We start from the raw sequence: 22,116 nt of genomic DNA, 5'->3' as shown, positions 1-22,116 counted from the left end.
AAAACAATAAAATAAAATCAACATCTTACATGGTGTCAAAGGCCATGGAAAAGAGATGGGTTTTAAGAAGGGATTTAAAAACAGACAAGGAAGACACCTGTCTAATGTGCAGAGGCAGATCGTTCCACATTTTAGGGGCTGCCACAGCGAAAGCACAGTCCCCTCTGAGCTTGTGCTTAGTTTTTGGCACCCTCAGGAGCAGCTGATCAGCTGACCTGAGAGAGCGGGTGGGTGAATATGGGTGCAGCAATTCAGAGAGGTAGGGAGGGGCGAGACCACTGAGAGATTTAAAAGCAAATAAAAGAATTTTAAAATGAATCCTAAAATGTATGGGCAACCAGTGGAGTGAGGCTAAAATGGGGGAAATGTGGTCATGTTTGCGTGTGTCAGTTAAAGGACATGCAGCAGCATTTTGTACCATCTGGAGACGGTTGATGGAGGACCCACTAACCCCCACATAAAGTGCATTGCAGTAATCCAGCCATGTGGTGACAAAGGCGTGGATTACTGTCTCAAAGTGCTGCTTTGAAAGAATTGCCTTTATTTTGGCTCGCTGCCTCAGTTGGTAAAAACTTGACTTCACAACTGTCTTGATCTGATTGTCAAGTCTGAGGTCAGAGTCCACCTTAACTCCCAAGTTAGTGATGTTGGATTTTAGGTATTGAGCCAAGGAACCTAGATCTAGACGGAGGGTCTCGGAGCTGCCACCAAAAACAATCACTTATGTCTTCTTTTCGTTAAAATTTAAAAAATTTAGAGCCATCCAGGCCTTTATGTTGTCAAGACATTCAAGTAAGGGTCTTACAGAGAATGCTTGATTCTTTTTAAGAGGCATATAGACCTGAGTGTCAGCCGCATAACAATGAAATGAAATACCATGCTTCCTAAATACGGAACCAAGCGGGAGCAGGTACAAAGAGAAGAGGGCCTAAGACTGAGCCCTGCGGGACACCACATGACAGAGGAGCAGAGGAGGATACAGAGTCACCAAGGCTCACACAGAAAGTTCAATCTGCCAAGTACGACCTGAACCACTCCAGTGCTATGCCACTGATGCCCACCCACTGCTCCAAACGTGAAATTAAAATGTCATGGTCTACAGTGTCAAATGCAGCAGTTAGGTCTAAAAGTACAAGAACAGCACATTCACCGGAATCACAAGTTAAAAGAATATCATTAAAAACTCTTAAAAGAGCCGATTCTGTGCTGTGCAGTGATTTAAAACCAGATTGGAAAACCTCAAGAATATTGTGCTCCTCCAGAAAGGACATTAATTGCTTGTAGATTGTCTTTTCGAGGAGTTTTGAAAGGAAGGGCAGTTTGGAAGTAGGCCTATAATTAGCCAGAACTGCAGAATCTAAACCAGTTTTTTTTTTAATTAAAGGTTGCACTACTGCATGTTTGAAGTTTTTAGGGACTACACCTGAGGACAAACTGCTGTTAATAACTGCAAGCATGGATGGACCCACAGTAGGAAATGTGTGTGTGCTCATTGCTTGCATGTGTGTGTTCACTGCTTCAGATGGGTTAAATGCAGAGAGATGGTGATGAATGTGATGAATAAAGTTGTTGTTCTTCTTATTATTCTGGAGGAAAAGAGGTATTAGGTCCACTGAAGGGAAATTGTAATGCTCAAGTATAGACAATTGTGTCCTTTAGACTTACAGATATGAAACACATATATGGATGTGATAGTCAGGTCGGGAGCACGGTGGTGTAATGGTTATCACTGTCGCCTCACAGCAAGACAGTTCTTGGTTTGAACCTCACGGCTGACGGTGCCTTTCTGTGTGGAGTTTTCATGCTGTCTGCGTGGGTTTCCTCTGAGTGCTCCAGTTTCCCCTACAGTCCAAAGACATGCAGGTTAGGTAAAAACACCCAGCCAGTGGGGTTGTACAAGCCAGTACATACAGTGGTGCTTGAAAGTTTGTGAACCCTTTAGAATTTTCTATATTTCTGCATAAATATGACCTAAAACATCATCAGATTTTCACACAAGTCTTAAAAGGAGATAAAGAGAACCCAGTTAAACAAATGAGACAAAAAAATTATACTTGGTCATTTATTTATTGAGGAAAATGATCCAATATTACATATCTGTGAGTGGCAAAAGTATGTGAACCTTTGCTTTCAGTATCTGGTGTGACCCCCTTGTGCAGCAATAACTGCAACTAAACATTTCCGGTAACTGTTGATCAGTCCTGCACACCGGCTTGGAGGAATTTTAGCCCATTCCTCCGTACAGAACAGCTTCAACTCTGGGATGTTGGTGGGTTTCCTCATATGAAGTGCTCACTTCAGGTCCTTCCACAACATTTCGATTGGATTAAGGTCAGGACTTTGGCTTGGCCATTCCAAAACATTAACTTTATTCTTCTTCAACCATTCTTTCGTAGAACGACTTGTGTGTTTGGGATAATTGTCTTGCTGCATGACCCACCTTGTATTGATATTCAGTTCATGGAGAGATGTCCTGACATTTTCCTTTAGAATTCGCTGGTATAATTCAGAATTCATTGTTCCATCAATGATGGCAAGCTGTCCTGGCCCAGATGCAGCAAAATGGGCCCAAACCATGATACTAGTACCACCATGTTTCACAGATGGGATAAGGTTCTTATGCTGGAATGCAGTGTTTTCCTTTCTCCAAATATAACGCTTCTAGTTTAAACCAAAAAGTTCTATTTTGGTCTCATCCGTCCACAAAAATTTTTTCCAATAGCCTTCTGGTTTGTTCACGTGATCTTTTGCAAACTGCAGATGAGCAGCAATGTTCTTTTTGGAGAGCAGTGGCTTTCTCCTTGCAACCCTGCCATGCACATCATTGTTGTTCAGTGTTCTCCTGATGGTAGACTCATGAACATGAACATTAGCCAATGTGAGAGAGGCCTTCAGTTGCTTAGAAGTTACCCTGGGGTTCTTTGTGACCTCACCGACTATTACACGCCTTGCTCTTAGAGTGATCTTTATTGGTTGACCACTCCTGTGGAGGGTAACAATGGTCTTGAATTTCCTCCATTTGTACACAATCTGTCTGACTGTGGATTGGTGAAGTCCAAACTCTTTATAGATAGTTTTGTAACCTTTTCCAGCCTGATGAGCATCAACAACGCTTTTTCTGAGGTCCTCAGAAATCTCCTTTGTTTGTGCCATGATACACTCCCACAAACATGTGTTGTGAAGATCAGACTTTGATAGATCCCTGTTCTTTAAATAAAACAGGGTGCGTCATCCCATTGATTGAAAACACCTGACTCTAATTTCATCTTAATCCTAGAGGTTCACATACTTTTGCCACTCATAAATATGTAATATTGGATCATTTTCCTCAATAAATAAATGACCAAGTATAATATTTTTTGTCTCATTTGTTTAACTGGGTTCTCTTTATCTACTTTTAGGACTTCTGTGAAAATCTGATCATGTTTTAAGGTATATTTATGCAGAAATATAGAAAATTATAAAGGGTTCACAAACTTTCAAGCACCACTGTACTTAGTACCAATCCCAAACCGGGATAGATTGGGGAGGGTTGCGTCAGGAAGGGCATCCGGCGTACAGGAGCAGCCAAAAGGAGAAGAAGTCATCAGGTGTCCACAAACTACTGATCATACAGTATAGTGCATCTATAGGTTGAAAGACACAAACTTGCCTACAGGGGAAGTGTTAAGAATTCATTGGTTATTTTAACCCTCTGATGCAAAACATGGGTCAAAAGTGACCCGGCTGAGTTTTTATCTTCTATATCTTTGCAATAAATTAATTCCATCATTCAGTATTCAAGGTATTCCTCAATTGACTTGTTTTTGATCATCATACATCCTTATTTTATTTTTTCCTTTCTTACTTTTTGAATAAAAACCCTTTTTGTACCACTACCCTTCTAATGCACAACATGGGTCAGAAACGACCTGCATTCATTTTCCAGGTTATTTCATGTATGGCTGAGTGTTTCTATGATCTACTTTTGAAATAAATTCATTTTGTCATTTACTTTTTCAAATATGGAGTAAATATCTTGTTTTTGTTTAGCACAAATCATCATTTTTATTTTTCCTTTCTTAAGTTATGGACAAGCACAGCTTTTGTAATTCTACATCAAGTTTACACACATGGGTCAGAAACGACCCGCATGCATTTACTCCAGCGTTTGGTGGGAACTGTGAATTGTGCTTGTGTCAGACATTTCACAGCTCAGCACAGCGCCCTTTGCCCATCTAATACATGGAAGTAATGGTTTTCAATTGTTCTAACATTACCTTAGAAAAAAATTGATTATGTTTAGGTTACCTTGAGAGTGAGTAGATTACTTGTCAGAAAGTTACAAGTAATTACTATTAACTACCGAGCTGTTGACATATTCTACTTTAGTTAGCTAATTTTATTGTAGTGGGCTTAGCTAACTACATAGTTAATAAATAAATAACTGGCCCCATTCACTGCTAAAGTAATTACCTGAAACAAATTATTATTATAGTATTAAGGCATTTAATTTTAAATCAGGGCGGCACGGTGGTGTAGTGGTTAGCGCTGTCGCCTCACAGCAAGAAGGTCCGGGTTCGAGCCCCATGGCCAGCGAGGGCCTTTCTGTGCAGAGTTTGCATGTTCTCCGCGTGGGTTTCCTCCGGGTGCTCCGGTTTCCCCCACAGTCCAAAGACATGCAGGTTAGGTTAACTGGTGACTCTAAATTGACTGTAGGTATGAATGGTTGTCTGTGTCTATGTGTCAGCCCTGTGATGACCTGGCGACTTGTCCAGGGTGTACCCCGCCTTTCGCCCGTAGTCAGCTGGGATAGGCTCCAGCTTGCCTGAGACCCTGTAGAACAGGATAAAGCGGCTAGAGATGATGAGATGAGATTAAGACATTTCATTTTAAATCAGGGTGGCACGGTGGTGTAGCGGTTAGTGCTGTCGCCTCACAGCAAGAAGGTCTGGGTTCAAGTCTCGCGGCCGACGAGGGCCTTTTTGTGTGGAGTTTGCATGTTCTCCCCGTGTCCGCGTGGGTTTCCTCCGGGTGCTCCGGTTTCCCCCACAGTCCAAAGACATGCAGGTTAGGTTAACTGGTGAGTCTAAATTGAGCGTAGGTGTGAATGTGAGTGTGAATGGTTGTCTGTGTCTATGTGTCAGCCCTGTGATGACCTGGCGACTTGTCCAGGGTGTACCCCGCCTTTCGCCCGTAGTCAGCTGGGATAGGCTCCAGCTTGCCTGCAACCCTGTAGAACAGGATAAAGCGGCTAGAGATAATGAGATGAGATGAGATGAATGCGTGTCATTTTTGACCCATGCTGTGCATTAGAAGGGGCGTGCATATGTTTTGCATCAAAGGGTTAAAGAAGCCCCAAGCAACTGAGTAAAAATGATACAGAAATAATGGAATAAAGAACACAAGACTGATGTATTGTAGTGGAGAAGAAGAAGCAGGATGGAAGATGAGAAGCTGAGAGGCTGGCCAAGAATTTGCACCCAGCAGTGAAAGCGCGCGAGGTTTCTCTCAGTTGTAAATCCAGTAACGGTGCGCTCGAGGCGTCGATAAGTCACGTCGTGCGTATGCGTGCGTGTGAGCGCGCGCGCGTGCGTGTGTTTGCCCCCCCTTTCCTCCTCACGCGAGATTTAGCCGGAGGGACAGACGGGTGAGCGAGCTGCCAGCGCGAGCGACGCGCGCGCGCTCCAACACCACCACCACCACCACCACCCACACTTTTAACACTGCGCGTGAACTGAAGAGGAGGAGCAGGGCGCGAGCGCCGGACAAGCAGCTGCGGAGAGCGCACGAGGGTTCTGAGGAGGGGGAAAAAAAAAAAAAAATGACAGTTAGTTTTTAAATTTTTTAAAAAATATTTAAATTCTGTGGGATTCTGTTGAGACCGTTGAGCAACCGTCGCTTTTTAAAAGAGGTGAGAAAATTATGAATTCCTCTTCTTCTTCTTCTTCTTCTTATTATTATTATTAGTATTTATTTTTAACCAATATCTTTCACAGTTGCTTAAAAAAAAAGAATGTGTCATTTTTTTGTTCGGATAGCATCATGCTAATAAGTTTCACAATGTATCTCAGCTTTTATTGTTGCTAACTTGAATAAGTATGTATATGTTTGTTTGTTTGTTTGTTTGTTTGTTTGTTTAAGAGATAACACTTTTCTTCAAATTTCTCAACCCAATTTCCCCAAACCTGACTTTTTCTTTTTTTACCTCAGCATGTTAGTTAATATCTACTCGTACTGTTCACTATTCAACATTATCAGCTACTAGAAATATAATAAATAATCAAAATAAATTATTGTAACATTCTATTAAAGTCTCATGACTTTTTTCCCACCTGACTTTTTTTTTTTTTTTATAAGTCACCATGTACAAACAGGTAGGGGAAACAATACTAACCACTGACTTTAAAGAAAAAAAATACTCTAAATACTCTAAATTCTATGCAATTCTATTGAGACCGTTGAGCAACCGTTGCTTTTTAAAAGAGGTGAGAAAATTATGAATTCTTCTTATTATTATAATTATTATTTATTTTTAACCAATATCTTTCACAGTCACTTAAAAAAAAGAATGTCATTTTTTTGTTCTGATAGAATCATGCTAATAAGTTTCACAATGTATCTCAACTTTTATTGTTGCTAACTTGAATAACTATGTATATATTTGTTTGTTTAAGAGAGAACACTTTTCTTCAAATTTCTCAACCCAATTTCCCCAAACCTGACTTTTTTTTTTTACCTCAGCATGTTAGTTAATATCTACTCGTACTGTTCACTATTCAACATTATCAGCTACTAGAAATATAATAAATAATCAAAATAAAAATATTGTAACATTCTATTAAAGTCTCATGACTTTTTTCCCACCTGACTTTTTTTTTTTAATAAGTCACCATGTACAAACAGGTAGGGGAAACAATATTAACCACTGACTTTAAAGAAAAAAAAAATACTCTAAATACTCTAAATTCTATGCAATTCTATTGAGACCGTTGAGCAACCGTTGCTTTTTAAAAGAGGTGAGAAAATTATGAATTATTCTTATTATTATAATTATTATTATTTATTTTTAACCAATATCTTTCACAGTCACTTAAAAAAAAGAATGTGTCAAATTTTTTGTTCGGATAGCATCATGCTAATAAGTTTCACAATGTATCTCAACTTTTATTGTTGCTAACTTGAATAAGTATGTATGTTTGTTTGTTTGTTTGTTTGTTTGTTTAAGAGAGAACACTTTTCTTCAAATTTCTCAACCCAATTTCCCCAAACCTAATTTTTTTTTTACCTCAGCATGTTAGTTAATATCTACTCGTACTGTTCACTATTCAACATTATCAGCTACTAGAAATATAATAAATAACCAAAATAAAATATTGTAACATTCTATTAAAGTCTCATGACTTTTTTTCCCACCTGACTTTTTTTTTTTTATAAGTCACCATGTACAAACAGGTAGGGGAAACAATACTAACCACTGACTTTAAAGAAAAAAAAAAACTCTAAATACTTTAAATTCTATGGAATTCTATTGAGACCGTTGAGCAACCATCGCTTTTTAAAAGAGGTGAGAAAATTCTTCTGCTTATTATTATTATTATTACTATTATTATTATTATTATTATTATTATTATTTATTTTTAACCAATATCTTTCACAGTCACTTAAAAAAGTGTCCTTTTTTTGTTCTGATAGCATCATGCTAATAAGTTTCACAATGTATCTCAGCTTTTATTGTTGCTAACTTGAATAACTATGTATACATTTGTTTGTTTGTTTAAGAGAGAACACTTTTCTTCAAATTTCTCAACCCAATTTCCCCAAACCTGACTTTTTCTTTTTTTACCTCAGCATGTTAGTTAATATCTACTCGTACTGTTCACTATTCAACATTATCAGCTACTAGAAATATAATAAATAATCAAAATAAATTATTGTAACATTCTATTAAAGTCTCATGACTTTTTTCCCACCTGACTTTTTTTTTTATAAGTCACCATGTACAAACAGGTAGGGGAAACAATACTAACCACTGACTTTAAAGAAAAAAATTCTCAAACCCAGTTGGTTAAAACAAATTCAGCTGTTATTTAGCTTATTTCACACATTTGTAGCCTATATTGTGTACACTTTCGTAAATAATAGTACCAAGCTGGACTTTTCCTTAACATTCGGTGGTAGTACCATCAAACCATAGGTGCTAAAGAAGGCATCTGGACTTGCTTGAAATTCTTGAAGATGTTTCACCTCTCATTCTTCAGTTCAGAACTGAAGAAGCCTTTCAGATGAGAGGTGAAATGTCTTCAAGAATTTCAAGCAAGTCCAGTTGCCTTCTTAAGCATCTATGGTTTACTATGACCTGGATGACTGAGAACCTTCACAGACATATTTTCACACACTTTGGGATGAGAATCCTCCAACTTGTGTGGGAGTATGAGAGGACATCCAGAAAACTTGCATATTACAGAAACCACCTGCATTTCAACCTAAGATGCCAACAATCCAAGATTATCCCCACAAGCCTATGCCTGGGTTCCACCATCAGAACTGAAGAAGCCTTTCAGATGAGAGGTGAAATGTCTTCAAGAATTTCAAGCAAGTCCAGTTGCCTTCTTTAGCATTTACGGTTTACTATGACCTGGATGACTGAGAACCTGCACAGACATATTTTCACACACTTTGGGATGAGAATCCTTCAACTTGTGTGGGAGTATGAGAGGACTTCCAGAAACCTTGCATATTACAGAAACCACCTGCATTTCAACCTAAGATGCCAACAATCCAAGATTATCCTCACAAGCCTATGCCTGGGTTCCACCGTCAGAACTGAAGAAGCCTTTCGAATGAGAGGTGAAATGTCTTCAAGAACTGCAAGCAAGTCCAGTTGCTTTCTTTAGCACCTATGATTTACTATGACCTGGATGACTGAGAACCTTCACAGACATATTACCATCAAAGTTACATCTTTTATACTTTTATTTCACTTATAAAAGTGAGGGATGTAACTGGATACCAATACAGTTCTTGGAACATTACATTAATGACATTGAGCAGATGCTCTTATCCAGTGTGACATAGAACATACCCAGAGCAGCCTTGGAGCAGTTTGGAGTTAGGTGCCTTGCTCAAGGGCACTTCAGCTATTCCTGCTGGTTTAGGGAATCAAACCAGTGACCTTTTGGCCCCAAAGCTGCTTCTCTAACCTTTAGGCCATGGCTTTTCCCATGGAATGGGCATTTCTAAACAGACACATATGAATTAGAGAGGTAGAATTGTGTTTCTTGGCTCGCATGAAAAGGTTCACTGGTTGGGCATCTGGTTGGTGTGTATCAGGTTTATGTGACCTCATTTCTGTGACACTCTGTTGGACAAAGAAAGATCACATTCATTAACATGTGGCTTTCATTCTTTCATTCATCCTTAGTAACTACCTGGTCTGGGTCATGGTAGTTTAAATTAGGCTGGTAGTTTGTTTTTAGTTTGGGAACCAACTAAACCAACTCGCTAGAAAATATCATGGACAGATCTCATGGACAGGTACGAACAAAAAAAAAAACAAAATAGTGTGAATGGGATTAAAAAAAAAACTGTTATGAACTGGAGTGATGTAGCTGAAGCTGAGGAACTGTCAGAGCTGGAATTCCTTGTTTGCAATAGATGTCACTTCCGGGAGTGATCCGCCTCATTATGTATTTGGATTTCCAGCAGAAGGGCAGGCATCGTATTCATTTACAGTCGCTGTGCCGTAGCTTCTTGCCAGATTGTTGCTCTGTATTTGGATGTTCAAACCAATCAAATTGAGAAAAAGACAAAAGGTATGATAGGACACCAAAAGAAGTGCAGAAGGGTGAAAGAACAAAAAATATCATAAAGACACAGTGAAAAAAATGTCTCGCAAAACTTTCCCTGTGTTCGAAAAGAATCGAGAGTCCACATGCTCATGTTTGCAGCGATTATTTTGTTAAAGTACATCAACTTTATGTATCTAAAATCAAAACTTTCAATGTTAAATGAGTTTTCTTACAATTTGGATGTTGTAAAACAAGCTAGTTTGTAGGTCGGCCTCGACTGAAACTGGATAGTTTACATATTTTTTCAGGTTGTCCAATGATGTCAATTCATAACTCTGAACTACGTTTGAAATGTCGTGAAATAAAATGTAAGTTATCGTTGCAAAAATGCCTACAGCAGGTCTGACTTGAATCACATACTACACACCAGCTTACATTAAATACCCTCGGAAAAATAAGATGCAATTATTATCCTTTAGAAGTCTTATTCCAGTGTCATGAACCCAGCCACAAACGAAAAAGTTATCAGCTTCAGGACTTTTGAAAGCTTTCATTTGATTCTTCGTGTAAAATGATGTTTGGACGACCAAACTGTATGTTTGGAAAGTTGTTGAAATCGCTTGAAAACTCCGTCTTTTTTTAAGCCGTAGGGATCCAGTCCATCGCATAAATATATTTTTTCTTGATATTTCAATTTTGCTTTTGGTTCCAGTCCATTAAAGGTCCCATGGCATGGTGGTTTGTTGATGCTTTAAATGGGCTCGTGGAGGTTTCCGGATGTTATATCCGCAGCCTTTCTCGAAATGAACCCTCGGCACGTAGATATAGCCTCCTGGGAGAAAGCCCCATTTCAGCGCTTTTCCCAGTGCGTCGTTTTGCTAATGAGAAGCAGGAGGCGGGGAAGGGTAGAGGGTAGGGGCGGGTCTTATCATTAATATTCATGACATGTAAACGTGTTACCTCTGATTGGCTAACAGCACTGTGACGCTACCTCCAGTGGGTCAGAACAAGCGGATGTGGGTGTCTTACTATGGCGAGAGAGAAGGAACAAACCGCGAAGGGAAAAATACCGCGCGCTGACGTCATTAAGGTGCGACGCGAGGAAATAAAATAAATTCAACAAATGTTTGGGTTTTTACTGAACAAACAAACAAATAAAATGAACGAGTGACTTAAAAAAAGAATGTGGGTGTCTTTGTAAAAACTGTTTTGATTGGCTATTATAACAGAGCATGCTGTATGCTTTTTGGTTTTGTAGCGCAGAGTACCTGGCTAACTGCAGGAAGCGGTTAGCTGCACAGCTAATGTAGCCATTGCAAGGCTAACGTGGCACCGATTTTAAAACACGGCAAAACGACCAGTTATACACTTACTTGTTCGCTGTTTGTGGCTGATGTGGCAGGGATGCTTGGTACGGACCCAGGCTTCAGTGACAGTTGATGTGCAAAACCTGCCCTGTACTGTCCCAAGTTGTGGAAACATTCCTCAAGAAAATGCTTCCGACAAACATACACCGTCTTAGGTAGACTCGACGGCGTATTATTGAAGTAAATAAAATGAATCCACTGCATCTTCAGGGGCTCTCCCGTCGGCAGTAAAAACAGACTCCTTTCTGTGTTGTCACATCCATGTACAGCGCAATTTCCATGTTTCGCTCGCTTAGGTGATGCCATGTTGTGTCCTCTATGGTCTCCTCACTACAACTGGGTGGGCAATCCATACAGTGGGTGGGAATCCAGAGGGGGGGCGTGGGGATCATCTCCCTTGCTGATGTAGTAAAGGGAAGAGCTTATCAACGCACAGTTTTGACGCGCCATTCTCAAATGTTGGGCATAGTTTGGTTTACACATTATGAAATTTCTAGCCACTGGGGTGACTTAAGAAGGTCAGAGGAACTCATTTTAACGTTAAAAAACCTCAGAAAGTGAAAATTTCATGACATGGGACCTTTAACATCGTCAGCTGTAGAATGTTTTTCACAAGATGACGACGGACGCGTATTTGGATTGGACGCCATCTTTGATTGTTGCCCATCACTTGGAAACCGGAAGTGAACCAGGAGGCAAAAAGTGATGTGATTGCAAACAAAGAATTCACAGGCTATGCTGACACTGATGCCATTTTATCGTTGTTTCTGGGGGATGGTTCTGGTTTAGGTAGGCCACACCCTAAACCTTGGGTTTAAATCCAAATCCAGATACAGATATGGATATTTGGAGCATTAAACAGATACAGATAGTGTCATCGTGTTACACTCCTAGTATCATTTTACTAATAACCTAAGGTACATAATTGGTCTTTAGACCATTTGTGTACATTTAAAGCTTTACTATATATAAAAGCCAATTTAAGGTGCATCATGTGCATCTTTCCAAGTAAAAGATGCACAGTAAAGATATGAAAGATGATTCATTGATGGCTCCAGTCCAGTAAGGAAAAGTAGAGTTTGGAAACCTTGTTTATGAGAATGCATTGAAATATTATGTACTTATTGAGTGAGTGGAAGGGTCGGACGGGAAAATATTTGGCTCGAGGTCACTGAATGCAGCAAGGTCCGTACAAATGACCAAAAGCCACATATTTTCCCGTCCGGCTCGATCTAACTCAGTCAATAAGCATTTTATCAAGAGGCCTTTTTTAACTAACATACAGAGTGGAAAACAATGAACAACTGTGTGCGAAAAGCTTACTGTTGTTGTCAAGGTAGTGTTGAATACTTTGCTAAAAGGAAGACAAAGTGTCAGGTTTGTAGTCTGAATTTCCTTTTTTCTTCAAAACTACATAGCAAGCTGTTGAGCTCCTTAGAGGCGACGACTGTTATGTGTCTTTCTTCCTTAACTTCAGCAAGAAATCTTTTGAAAACGTTCATATCATACTTATTTTTTTAGGGTGTTTTCTTGTTGTTGTGCTTGTATAAACAAGTACTTTTTTTTTTCACCAACAATTTCAGCTTGTTCAATTCGGTCTGTGTCTGATAAATCATCTGGATAATAAAATTCACTTTCACTGTGCTCAGTCGTGTCACTCATTTTTCAAAGAAACAATTCAGAGCAAAATGAAAATGGCGGAAGTGAGGGAAATGGGTCCGGGGCCACATACGGCTTTTTCCGGACAGGATTCAAAAATCCATATCTGCCCAGTCACGTGACTTTTCCCAGTGGTTTTATTAAGAGGGTCCATACGGGTCATATGATAAATCACAATACTGTCGAACCTATTGCATATCCACACAAATGTGTCTATCAGTATGCTTTACTTTTTTTAGGACTTAACCACTAAATTACAGTTTTTAGCTCATCTAGCTGCAGGCCAGGCCAGATGAGCTTATGCGATGACATGTCATCTGTCCATCGTCCATCCACAAAAATCGTTACTCCTCCTACAGGAGGGATTGGATTTTGATCAAACCTCACAAACAATGTTCCCCAGGTGGGTGTGCATAAAAGTTGTCAAGACGGTGGCACCACCAGTCATATTTACAATTTTATGGGCGTCTGAAATTTTTGGGTGACTCGTCACATTAAACGCTACTCTTCGATCAGATCTCAAACTAACACACAACAACAGTGGCCCATATGAGCTACAGCCTCATTGAGGCTATTTTTGCCTGTTTCTCTTCTTCTGTATTTTAGTTCTCGCCCCACACTATCTGAGAGGATGCAGGCGAGGGGCATAATGGCACTAAGTCCACTTCTTCTCCTGGCACTAACATCACTGCTGACCAAACCAACACATGGACAAGGTAAAACCTCTCTTTCTATCTATTCCTGTCTTCCTCTGTCTGTTTATCTCTGTCTAGCGATGTCGCCCCGCCCACACACACAAACACAGACACAAACATGTCATTTTGAACAGCTTGCAAAATCAAACGCCGTGCGTTCTGTTGCATTGTCTGGTTGTACATCCATTAATTAGGGAAGCTCGAGCTTTGAGGTTTTCCTAATTATACCATCTGTGCTTGCATGGGAAAAAAAAAAGTTCCAATCAGGAAATGTGATGAATGAAAAAAAAAATCCCTTGTTATAAAACGCATCATACCAATTGTCAATAACCCCAGATCCTCTCTAAGAACCTTTAAAGAGTCAAATCTGTCAAGATGGAGATATACCAGAAGCCGTAAATTATGTCTACACACAGAGGTGTCAGAAGCATTTTTAATGTGGGGGGGACACACTGGTGGGGGGTCTGGGGGTCGTCCCCCAGAAAATTTTTAATTAATTAGATGCCATTTCCTGCATTCTGGTGTATTTTTAACAGGCTGTTAAACACCTAATTTTACTTACAAAAGTCACTTAATTCAATGACTATTTTAGAGACTTGACAATAAGTCCTCATTCAACTAGTCCAGGGCTTTTCAAAGTGTGGGGCGCGCCTCCCCTGGGGGGGGTGCCAGAGTTCTTCAGGGGGGGCGCAACGTGAGGAAACATAAACCAGAATAAGTTACTATTGCGGACATTTAGCAAACTTCAGCTAGCCTTTGCCAGAGACAAAATGGATCGATTTTTAGTACCTAAAGCTACAGTGAGTGAGGAGACAGAGTCTGGGCCAAACAAAAAACCAGACCCTCCAGGATTTCGCGATGTTGCGATTTGCAAATTCAACCAATCCCTGCGAATTCAGGGCGGTGTTGCAATTATATCCAATCACCGCAACCTTCCCGCAAATTTGACCAATCATTGGCGTCGTCTTGAGGTGACGTCGACAAACTACCTTCCGCCTTACTTCCGTGTATACGTTCAAGAGAAGCAGCATGCGCGTAGTGTTGCCAGATTGGGCGGTTTTAATGCATTTTGGCAGGCTTTGAACATATTTTGGACTGGAAAACATCAGCAGTATCTGGCAACACTGCATGTGCGAGACAATGTTTATATAGGCTTAAATTCTGTTACTGAAAGTGTATGTTTATAGTGAAGGACTGTATGCACTTTATTTTTTTACTTAATAGAAGAAATTAATGGATGCCAACATTTTTGCCAAAATGGTATTTTATTTTCCATTGTTTAGGCAGCTTCAGCATCATACTGTGAGATTCTGTTCAAATTGTTTTTTTTTTCTTCTATGAAGCCTGAGCCATTTATTTTATTAGTTTATAATTATTAATTTAGTCTTCAGGAGAGACTGCCTGCACACAGTACTAGTATTAATAGTGTTTTTTTCTTACATGAAAGCTGAGGCATTTATATTATATTTTAAGGTAACTTCATGTTGTGCTGTGAGGTTCTCTGCACTTTAACTTTTGAACCAACAGGTGCATTTGGATAAGTAAAGCCTATTTTTCTGCATTTTTGTAGTCCTGGTAATCTTTTATATTGATAAAGTTGTTTATAAGACCATTTTCTCAGTGTCTTTGTTTTTTTTAATCAATAGTTTTTCGGTAATAACTTAATATTTAACATATCACTCAATTTTAATCACAAAAAGAGAAAATCGCAACAATTTCTCGCAACTTTCACTTCCTCCCGCAATGTAATCTCAACAAAAACCTAAAAAACACCGTAACTTTCATCACAATTTTTTGGAAAACCCCCCCCGCAACATCAGACATTTTAGCCCGCAACAATCACAAAAAAGGCCCGCGAAATCCTGGGGGGACTGAAAAAAGAAGGAAGTATGACCACGATTATTTAAAGTTTGGATTTTCATGGACTGGATCTGAAGATGCTCCACTGCCACAGTGTGTTGTCTGCCAAGAGGTGCTAGCTAACGATGCTATGAGATGTTTAAAATGTGTAAAACAAGATGTTTTAAAAAGAAAAGCACAGATGTTTAAAATGTGTAAAAAAAAAAAGATGTTTTAAAAAGCACAGATGTTTAAAATGTGTAAAAGAAAAAAATAAAAATGTGTACACCAACCATTTTTTTTAAATACAAATGGAACATTAAGTATAGCAACAACAAAAATTGGGGGGGGGGGGGGGGGGGCTGTTGTTTATTTGCTCTCTGAGGGGGGCTGACTCTCCCACACTTTGAAAACCCCTGAACTAGTCCATATATTCATCAGCCTGTTTTTAAACCCACCACTCTGCCTAAAATAATGAGACGAATATGACACAATTTATCACCAACAGTGACTTTATGGGTGCATTTTACTTTTTATTTTGTGTTTCCTTTTTTATTTAGTTTTAGATGTAACACAACATGCCACTGGGCCAAGCAATAGTGACACTCAACTGTATGTTTAAAAATAAGAATATTCATAATTTCACACAATGAACAGGCATGACATGGCATCATGCAAACTTCATAACACAAAATCACACAACGGTGACACATAAAAAAATAACTTCACACAATGAACAGGTGCAATTTTGTTCACCACCAACAGTGACTTTAGTGGGTGCATTTTACTTTTTTCCGATTTAGTGATACTCATAACAAAAATGGCATGGCATCATGCAGTCTTCATAACACAAAATTACACTGTCAAGCAACGACACATAAAAGAGAACTTCACACAATGAACAAGTGCAGTTTTGTCAACCTACATGCAATGGTGGTACTACAGTAACATTTACAGATTAGTATAACAAATAGATTTATAGATAGAACTCCTTCTTACATTGGTGCCACCACAATTTCTACCACTTCATAACTTTTATCGCCCTTTCCTTCGCAATCCACCTGGAATAACATCCAGCATAATGGAATACCCCATTAGGCTAAGCTTATTTCATTGTTTAGTTGAACATTAATTTAACGTGGCCTAGGGTTAATTTTGAGGGCATATAACAGAAGAATAAGGTTTTAGCAAAAGCTAGATATTGTGAGGTGGCAATGGGGTTGACGTTACCTCCTCCACTTTCGAGCAGCTGCACCAACATTTCTCTGCTTGCACTGAGATTTACTTTACTTGCATGCCGTGAGGTGTTGTAGGGAACGCCCGGAAAACCCGGAGTGGCTTTTCAGTGGTATGTGTATTCTCTTATCGATCAAGTGGAATGGATTCTTTCACGAAGCAATAGAAACAGCGTTGGGTGAACTAATATTTTATGTTAAATGTGTGGGGGTCCAAACGAAGAATTATGAAATGTGAAGGGGGCACGCCCCATTCACATTCAATGGTGGCGACGCCCATGGCTACACAACAGAATGACAGCAATCACACTGGATTGTATTGAACCAGCTCCTTCCATGTCACTCTATTTCTGTCTCATACTCATGCTGATATTGTTTTTAATCATTCTTATTGATCTGTATAATCTCACTTAAGCTTGTTCTAAAGAACCAGTGTGATGAACTTGTTGTATTTAACCTCTTTATTTTCTCATTTATTAACTTTTTTTTTAGATAGCTTTCAGACACTTTGATACAGGACTTGAGTAGAAAATAAAGTGCACAGTGGTTCAAACCAGTAGCATTAAAAAATGTGGGGGTACAGAATGGATTTTTAAATTTTATTGATTTTTTTTTTTTGGTTTAGAGTATGAGACCAAAAAAACACTGAAGTTTATGTTACAGTCAAGGACAAAATTTCTGGCACAAAGCAGAAAGTCAGATTCATGACAGGACATGTTTGATCCTTTTAATCCTTTTGGGCAAATGTGCACTATTGTATGTAGGTAAGGAAGAACTTGAATAACACCACTTGAGGCGTGCTATTATAAGAAAAAAAAATTCAATAACAGGATGGACACCTGCTGAAGTACCGTAACAGGATGTCCCAGAGTGAATATTTTATATATATTTTGTTGTTGTTGTTGTTGTTTAAATACATATTATTTTTGTTTATTTACTTTGCGTTAGTGTTGTTGAGTGCTCCCCAAATGAGCTAGTTCATTTTATTACTTACATTATAACAGCTTTAAACAGTCATTTCATCACCACCCTCTTTTTTCCCTCTCTTTTGAAGTGAGTAAGAACACAAAACCTCACCTTGTTACTGAAAAGCTGCAGATCCCTTTATTCTGAAGGCTTTCCTGTGTCAGAAAAACATCAAGTTTCCTTGAGACTCTTTCCATAAATGCTAAATTAATCTATTTACCATGTCAACGATTACATTACCATAGAAACAATAAAGTATTAGAATGACACTACAACCAGCACTAATGTCAGAGCTGCTGTTATAGAAAATCAATCAACACGCTCTGACCAATCAGAATCGAGCATTTAACAGTACTGTGTGTACAATATACTGTATATAATATATTGTATTATTCTATCCACATTCACTGGATATGAGCAATCGCACGCTCTGATTGGCTACTCTACTACTAGGATATCAGCTCATATACCATGGGTGGAGAAAAACAAAATGGCAGAGCGTGTTGCTGAACCTCTACTCGCAAACAACCCCCCCCAAAAATTAAGTATTTAAAAGAAACAGAAATAGCTAAAAGAATATACTCCCCCCCCCCCCCCCCAATCCCAATATCGCCTGTTCCACACTCCAGCCCAGTTGGTGGCGGTAATGCACCTTTAAGTCAGTTTGCCAACCACCAAAAAAAACCTAAAGAAGAAGATGAAGAACCCCCTCCCCCAAAATACAAAAAAAGCAACAAAATATGGAATGAAAGTATTTTATTGTAAGAATGTATCTTTTTATTTTTCCAGAATTATTATTATCATTGCATTTTTCACAAATTTCTCCCTTCACTTCACCAGTTTGTTTACATTCTAAGCGGAAATAACTTTGTCGGACATTTTGTACAAATTTTTAATTTATCAAATTTGCAAAAAATAATGTTCTGTTTCTCAAAGTCCAGTGAATGTGGATCAAATACAACAGTTATTCCACTCAATCTCGTCGTACAAGGCTTATAGTCAACTCGGTGCTACGCGCCTCATCAGCTGTCAGCTCATGTACAACTCGATTTCATGAAATAACTGTTAAATATACAGACAGGTGACAAATTAAATGATTAAACACCACCAGAAGGTGTTAGGCCCCCATAAGCTGCCAGAACAGATTTGATACCCCTTAGCACAGATTCTCGAAGGAACTGTACTGAAGGCATGAGCACCGTTCTTCAAAAATATTTTCCTACATTTGGTGATGATGATGGTGAAGAGAGCTGGCTGTCATGTAACTTTTCAATAACACATACGATCTCCAATAGGTGTTTAATTGGGCTGAGATCTGGTGAGTATGAAGGCCATAGCATATGACTGGCATCATTTTCATCCTCATTAAACCTCTCAGTTAACCCGTTTGACCTGTGGATGGGGGCAGAGTCATCCTAGAATTGATCATGGCTGCTCAGGATGGAAATATTTCATCAGAGGATAAAGATGATCAGTCAGAAGAACTTTCTATTGGTTTGTCAGGACAGTTCACTTAAAATGCATAGTAGACCCACACTACTGTATGTATTACATTACAGGCATTTAGCAGATGCTTTTATCCAGAGTGACATACAAAATACCCAGAGTAACCTGGGGAGCAGTTGGGGGTTAGGTGCCTTGCTCAAGGGCACTTCAGCCATTCCTGTTGGTCCAAGGAATTGAACCTTTTGGTCCCAAAGCTGCTTCTCTAACCTTTAGGCCATGGCTTCCGCATATTATGACATAATAGAGCCAGTACTTTATTTTAATTTGCCACTCATCTGCCACTTCTCCCTATAGCCAGCAAGAGCTGTAAGGGCACGACTGATGGCATTTTAACAGTTCATTATTGGTGCGTCTCAGGCATTTAAACTTTGTGTAGCTCATCCTTCTCCAAGCTTGATCAATGGACAACTTAGAGTAACCAGTCAGCCTAACTGCATGTCTTTGGACTGTGAGGGAAACCAGAGCACCTGAAGGAACCCCCACGTCTCTCTCTCTCTCTCTCTCTCTCTCTCTCTCTCTCTAAGTTAATAAGATGAAAAAAAGCTTGTTCTTATATTCTGTTGTTATCTTTTGTTAATTAGTATCCTAAATCATGCTAACCAGTGAGCTAGTAACTAAACAAAGTAACCTAATTGATGTTGGTCCAAAGTTTGGATAACTGTTTTGGGCTGATGATGGGCCAATGTTTTCAAAAATAACAACCAAGAAGCATAGTTCATAATAACCCTGCCAGTGTTGACCTGGCTTTGGCACCCAACCTTGACCCAAATGAACGTCTGACATTAGCTCAATGTTGCCAAAGTTGATTTAAAGGTGGCTGAAGGTCTGCCATCAGGTTGCTAGCAAAGGTATACATTACGTTACAAGCATTTAGCAGGCACTCTTTTCCAGAGCGACATACATCAAGTTTTTACGTAATATGCACATCTTTGAAGTGGGAGGAAACCCCACATACAAAGGCTCCCATTGGCTGTGAGGTTCAAACCCAGAACCTTCTTGCGGTGAGGTGGCAGTGCGAACCACTGCAGCACCATGCTGCCCCAGCTACGACTATTATACAGTATTTCAAATAAAACTAGATCGAGCCTGTGACTAAAGTCACAGTAATTTGCACTAGCTGTTACAAACTGGGACATCTGGTCACCGTACCCTATAGATCCAGAATGGTAAGAGATAAAGAATGACGTTTAATGAGGAAAAGTTGTGCCCTGCCACCCTGAACAAAATTGAAAAAAAAAAAAAAACTGATTGAAAAAAATCATGAAAATTGACAGAGTTATAAGTGATTGAAAAAAAAAATTCCCGTTTTTCATGGATCATTCCGGATCACTGATCTGGATCAGCACCAAAAGTCATAGCAACGTAATTCAGCCCAGAGGTATTCTTCATGTGAAATTTGGTGATGATTGGTTGAATACTGAGGGAGAAATAGCATCCTAAAAAAATGTTAGGATAATAATAATAATCTCATCTCGTTATCTCTAGCCGCTTTATCCTGTTCTACATAGTCGCAGGCAAGCCGGAGCCTATCCCAGCTGACTACGGGCAAAAGGCGGGGTACACCCTGGACAAGTCACCAGGTCATCACAGGGCTGACACATAGATACAGACAACCATTCACACCTACGGTCAATTTAGAGTCACCAGTTAACCTAACCTGCATGTCTTTGGACTGTGGGGGAAACCGGAGCACCCGGAGGAAACCCACGCGGACAACATGCAAACTCCGCACAGAAAGGCCCTCGCCGGCCATGGGGCTTGAACCCAGACCTTCTTGCTGTGAGGCGACAGCACTAACCACTACACCACCATGCCGCCCTAATAATAATAATAATAATAATAATAACATTTAAATACATCGTGATGCTTTCTCCTTTAGTCACTTAGGAAGTGACTGTAGCTTTTGGCCAGGAAATGATGTCATCAGGTGGTGCCCAACTTTCATTGGGCATTTCAACTCTAAACCACAATGCACTACAGTTGGCGGGTCGGCAGTGATGGCCAGTCACTTCTCAACTTCTTCTGGCCCCCAGTTTAACTCCTCCCTCCTATTCCAAAGCCAACAAGGGGCTCTTTCCGCTGCCTCCCCCAACCTACGGACAGCTATCTTCCTCTCCTTTCCTACCATTCCTGGAGCTGTGAGCGTGTTCCACACAGACTGTGCCGGGAAACCCTGCATCCAACCTCAACTGGGAATAGCCAGACCTGCCATCCTTTGTCCCTACATTGCTGGACCAGGTCCTGATACTTGGTGGCTTTTACGCTCTGAGGCATCGATGTGTCCATCTTCCCATGGGACTGTCAGTTCAATCAGGATGATCTTCTTGACCTCTTCAGACCATATTATAATAATAATAGTAATAATAATAACTAGGGGGGCGGCACGGTGGTGTAGTGGTTAGCGCTGTCGCCTCACAGCAAGAAGGTCTGGGTTCAAGCCCCGTGGCCGGCGAGGGCCTTTCTGTGTGGAGTTTGCATGTTCTCCCCGTGTCCGCGTGGGTTTCCTCCGGGTGCTGTGGTCATCACCCTGTGATGACCTGGCGACTTGCCCAGGGTGTACCCCGCCTTTCGCCCGTAGTCAGCTGGGATAGACTCCAGCTTGCCTGCGACCCTGTAGAACAGGATAAAGCGGCTAGAGATAATGAGATGAGATGAGATAATAACTAGATCGAGACTGTGATTAAAGTCACAGTGATTTGCACTAGCTCTTACAAACCGGGATGTCTGGTCACTGTACCCTATAGATCCGGAACGGTAAGAGATATAGAATGATGCTTAGTGAGGAAAAAAGCCTGTTTTTCATGGATTATTCTGGATCAGTGATCCAGATCAGCACCAAAAGTCATAGCAATGTAATTCAGCCCAGAAGTATTCTTTATGTGAAATATGGTGATGATTGGTTGAAAACTGACGGAGAAATAGCATCCTAAAAACCATGATAATAATCTCCTGTACCTCATTCAGAAGTATTTCCATAGCTGAACAAATGAAGTTCAAGCATTTTAAACATTAAATGGTCTAATTTAAAAGTTACATATCCAGAGAGTGTTCATGCAGAGAACTGTCTCACCTGGAGCAT

General features: G+C 39.8%; 1 protein-coding gene across 3 annotated transcripts in view; it reads left to right on the top strand.

Moving 5' to 3' along the window:
• The first annotated feature begins 5,714 nt into the window (after positions 1 to 5,714).
• Positions 5,715 to 22,116, top strand: part of col14a1b (collagen, type XIV, alpha 1b) — a 255,917-nt gene continuing 239,515 nt past the window's right edge. For all 3 annotated transcript variants that reach the window (XM_060915314.1, XM_060915311.1, XM_060915312.1), the window contains exons 1-2: positions 5,715 to 5,893; positions 13,403 to 13,512. In XM_060915314.1, the coding sequence (XP_060771297.1) occupies positions 13,428 to 13,512 (85 nt within the window). In that variant the 5' untranslated portion in view covers positions 5,715 to 5,893; positions 13,403 to 13,427. The remainder of the gene's footprint in view (positions 5,894 to 13,402; positions 13,513 to 22,116) is intronic.

The sequence above is a fragment of the Neoarius graeffei genome, chromosome 2 (assembly GCF_027579695.1).
Source record: "Neoarius graeffei isolate fNeoGra1 chromosome 2, fNeoGra1.pri, whole genome shotgun sequence".
NCBI classification, from domain to species: domain Eukaryota; kingdom Metazoa; phylum Chordata; class Actinopteri; order Siluriformes; family Ariidae; genus Neoarius; species Neoarius graeffei.
Note: the sequence above shows the minus strand (reverse complement) of the source record. Positions and strands in the feature narration are given on the sequence as shown.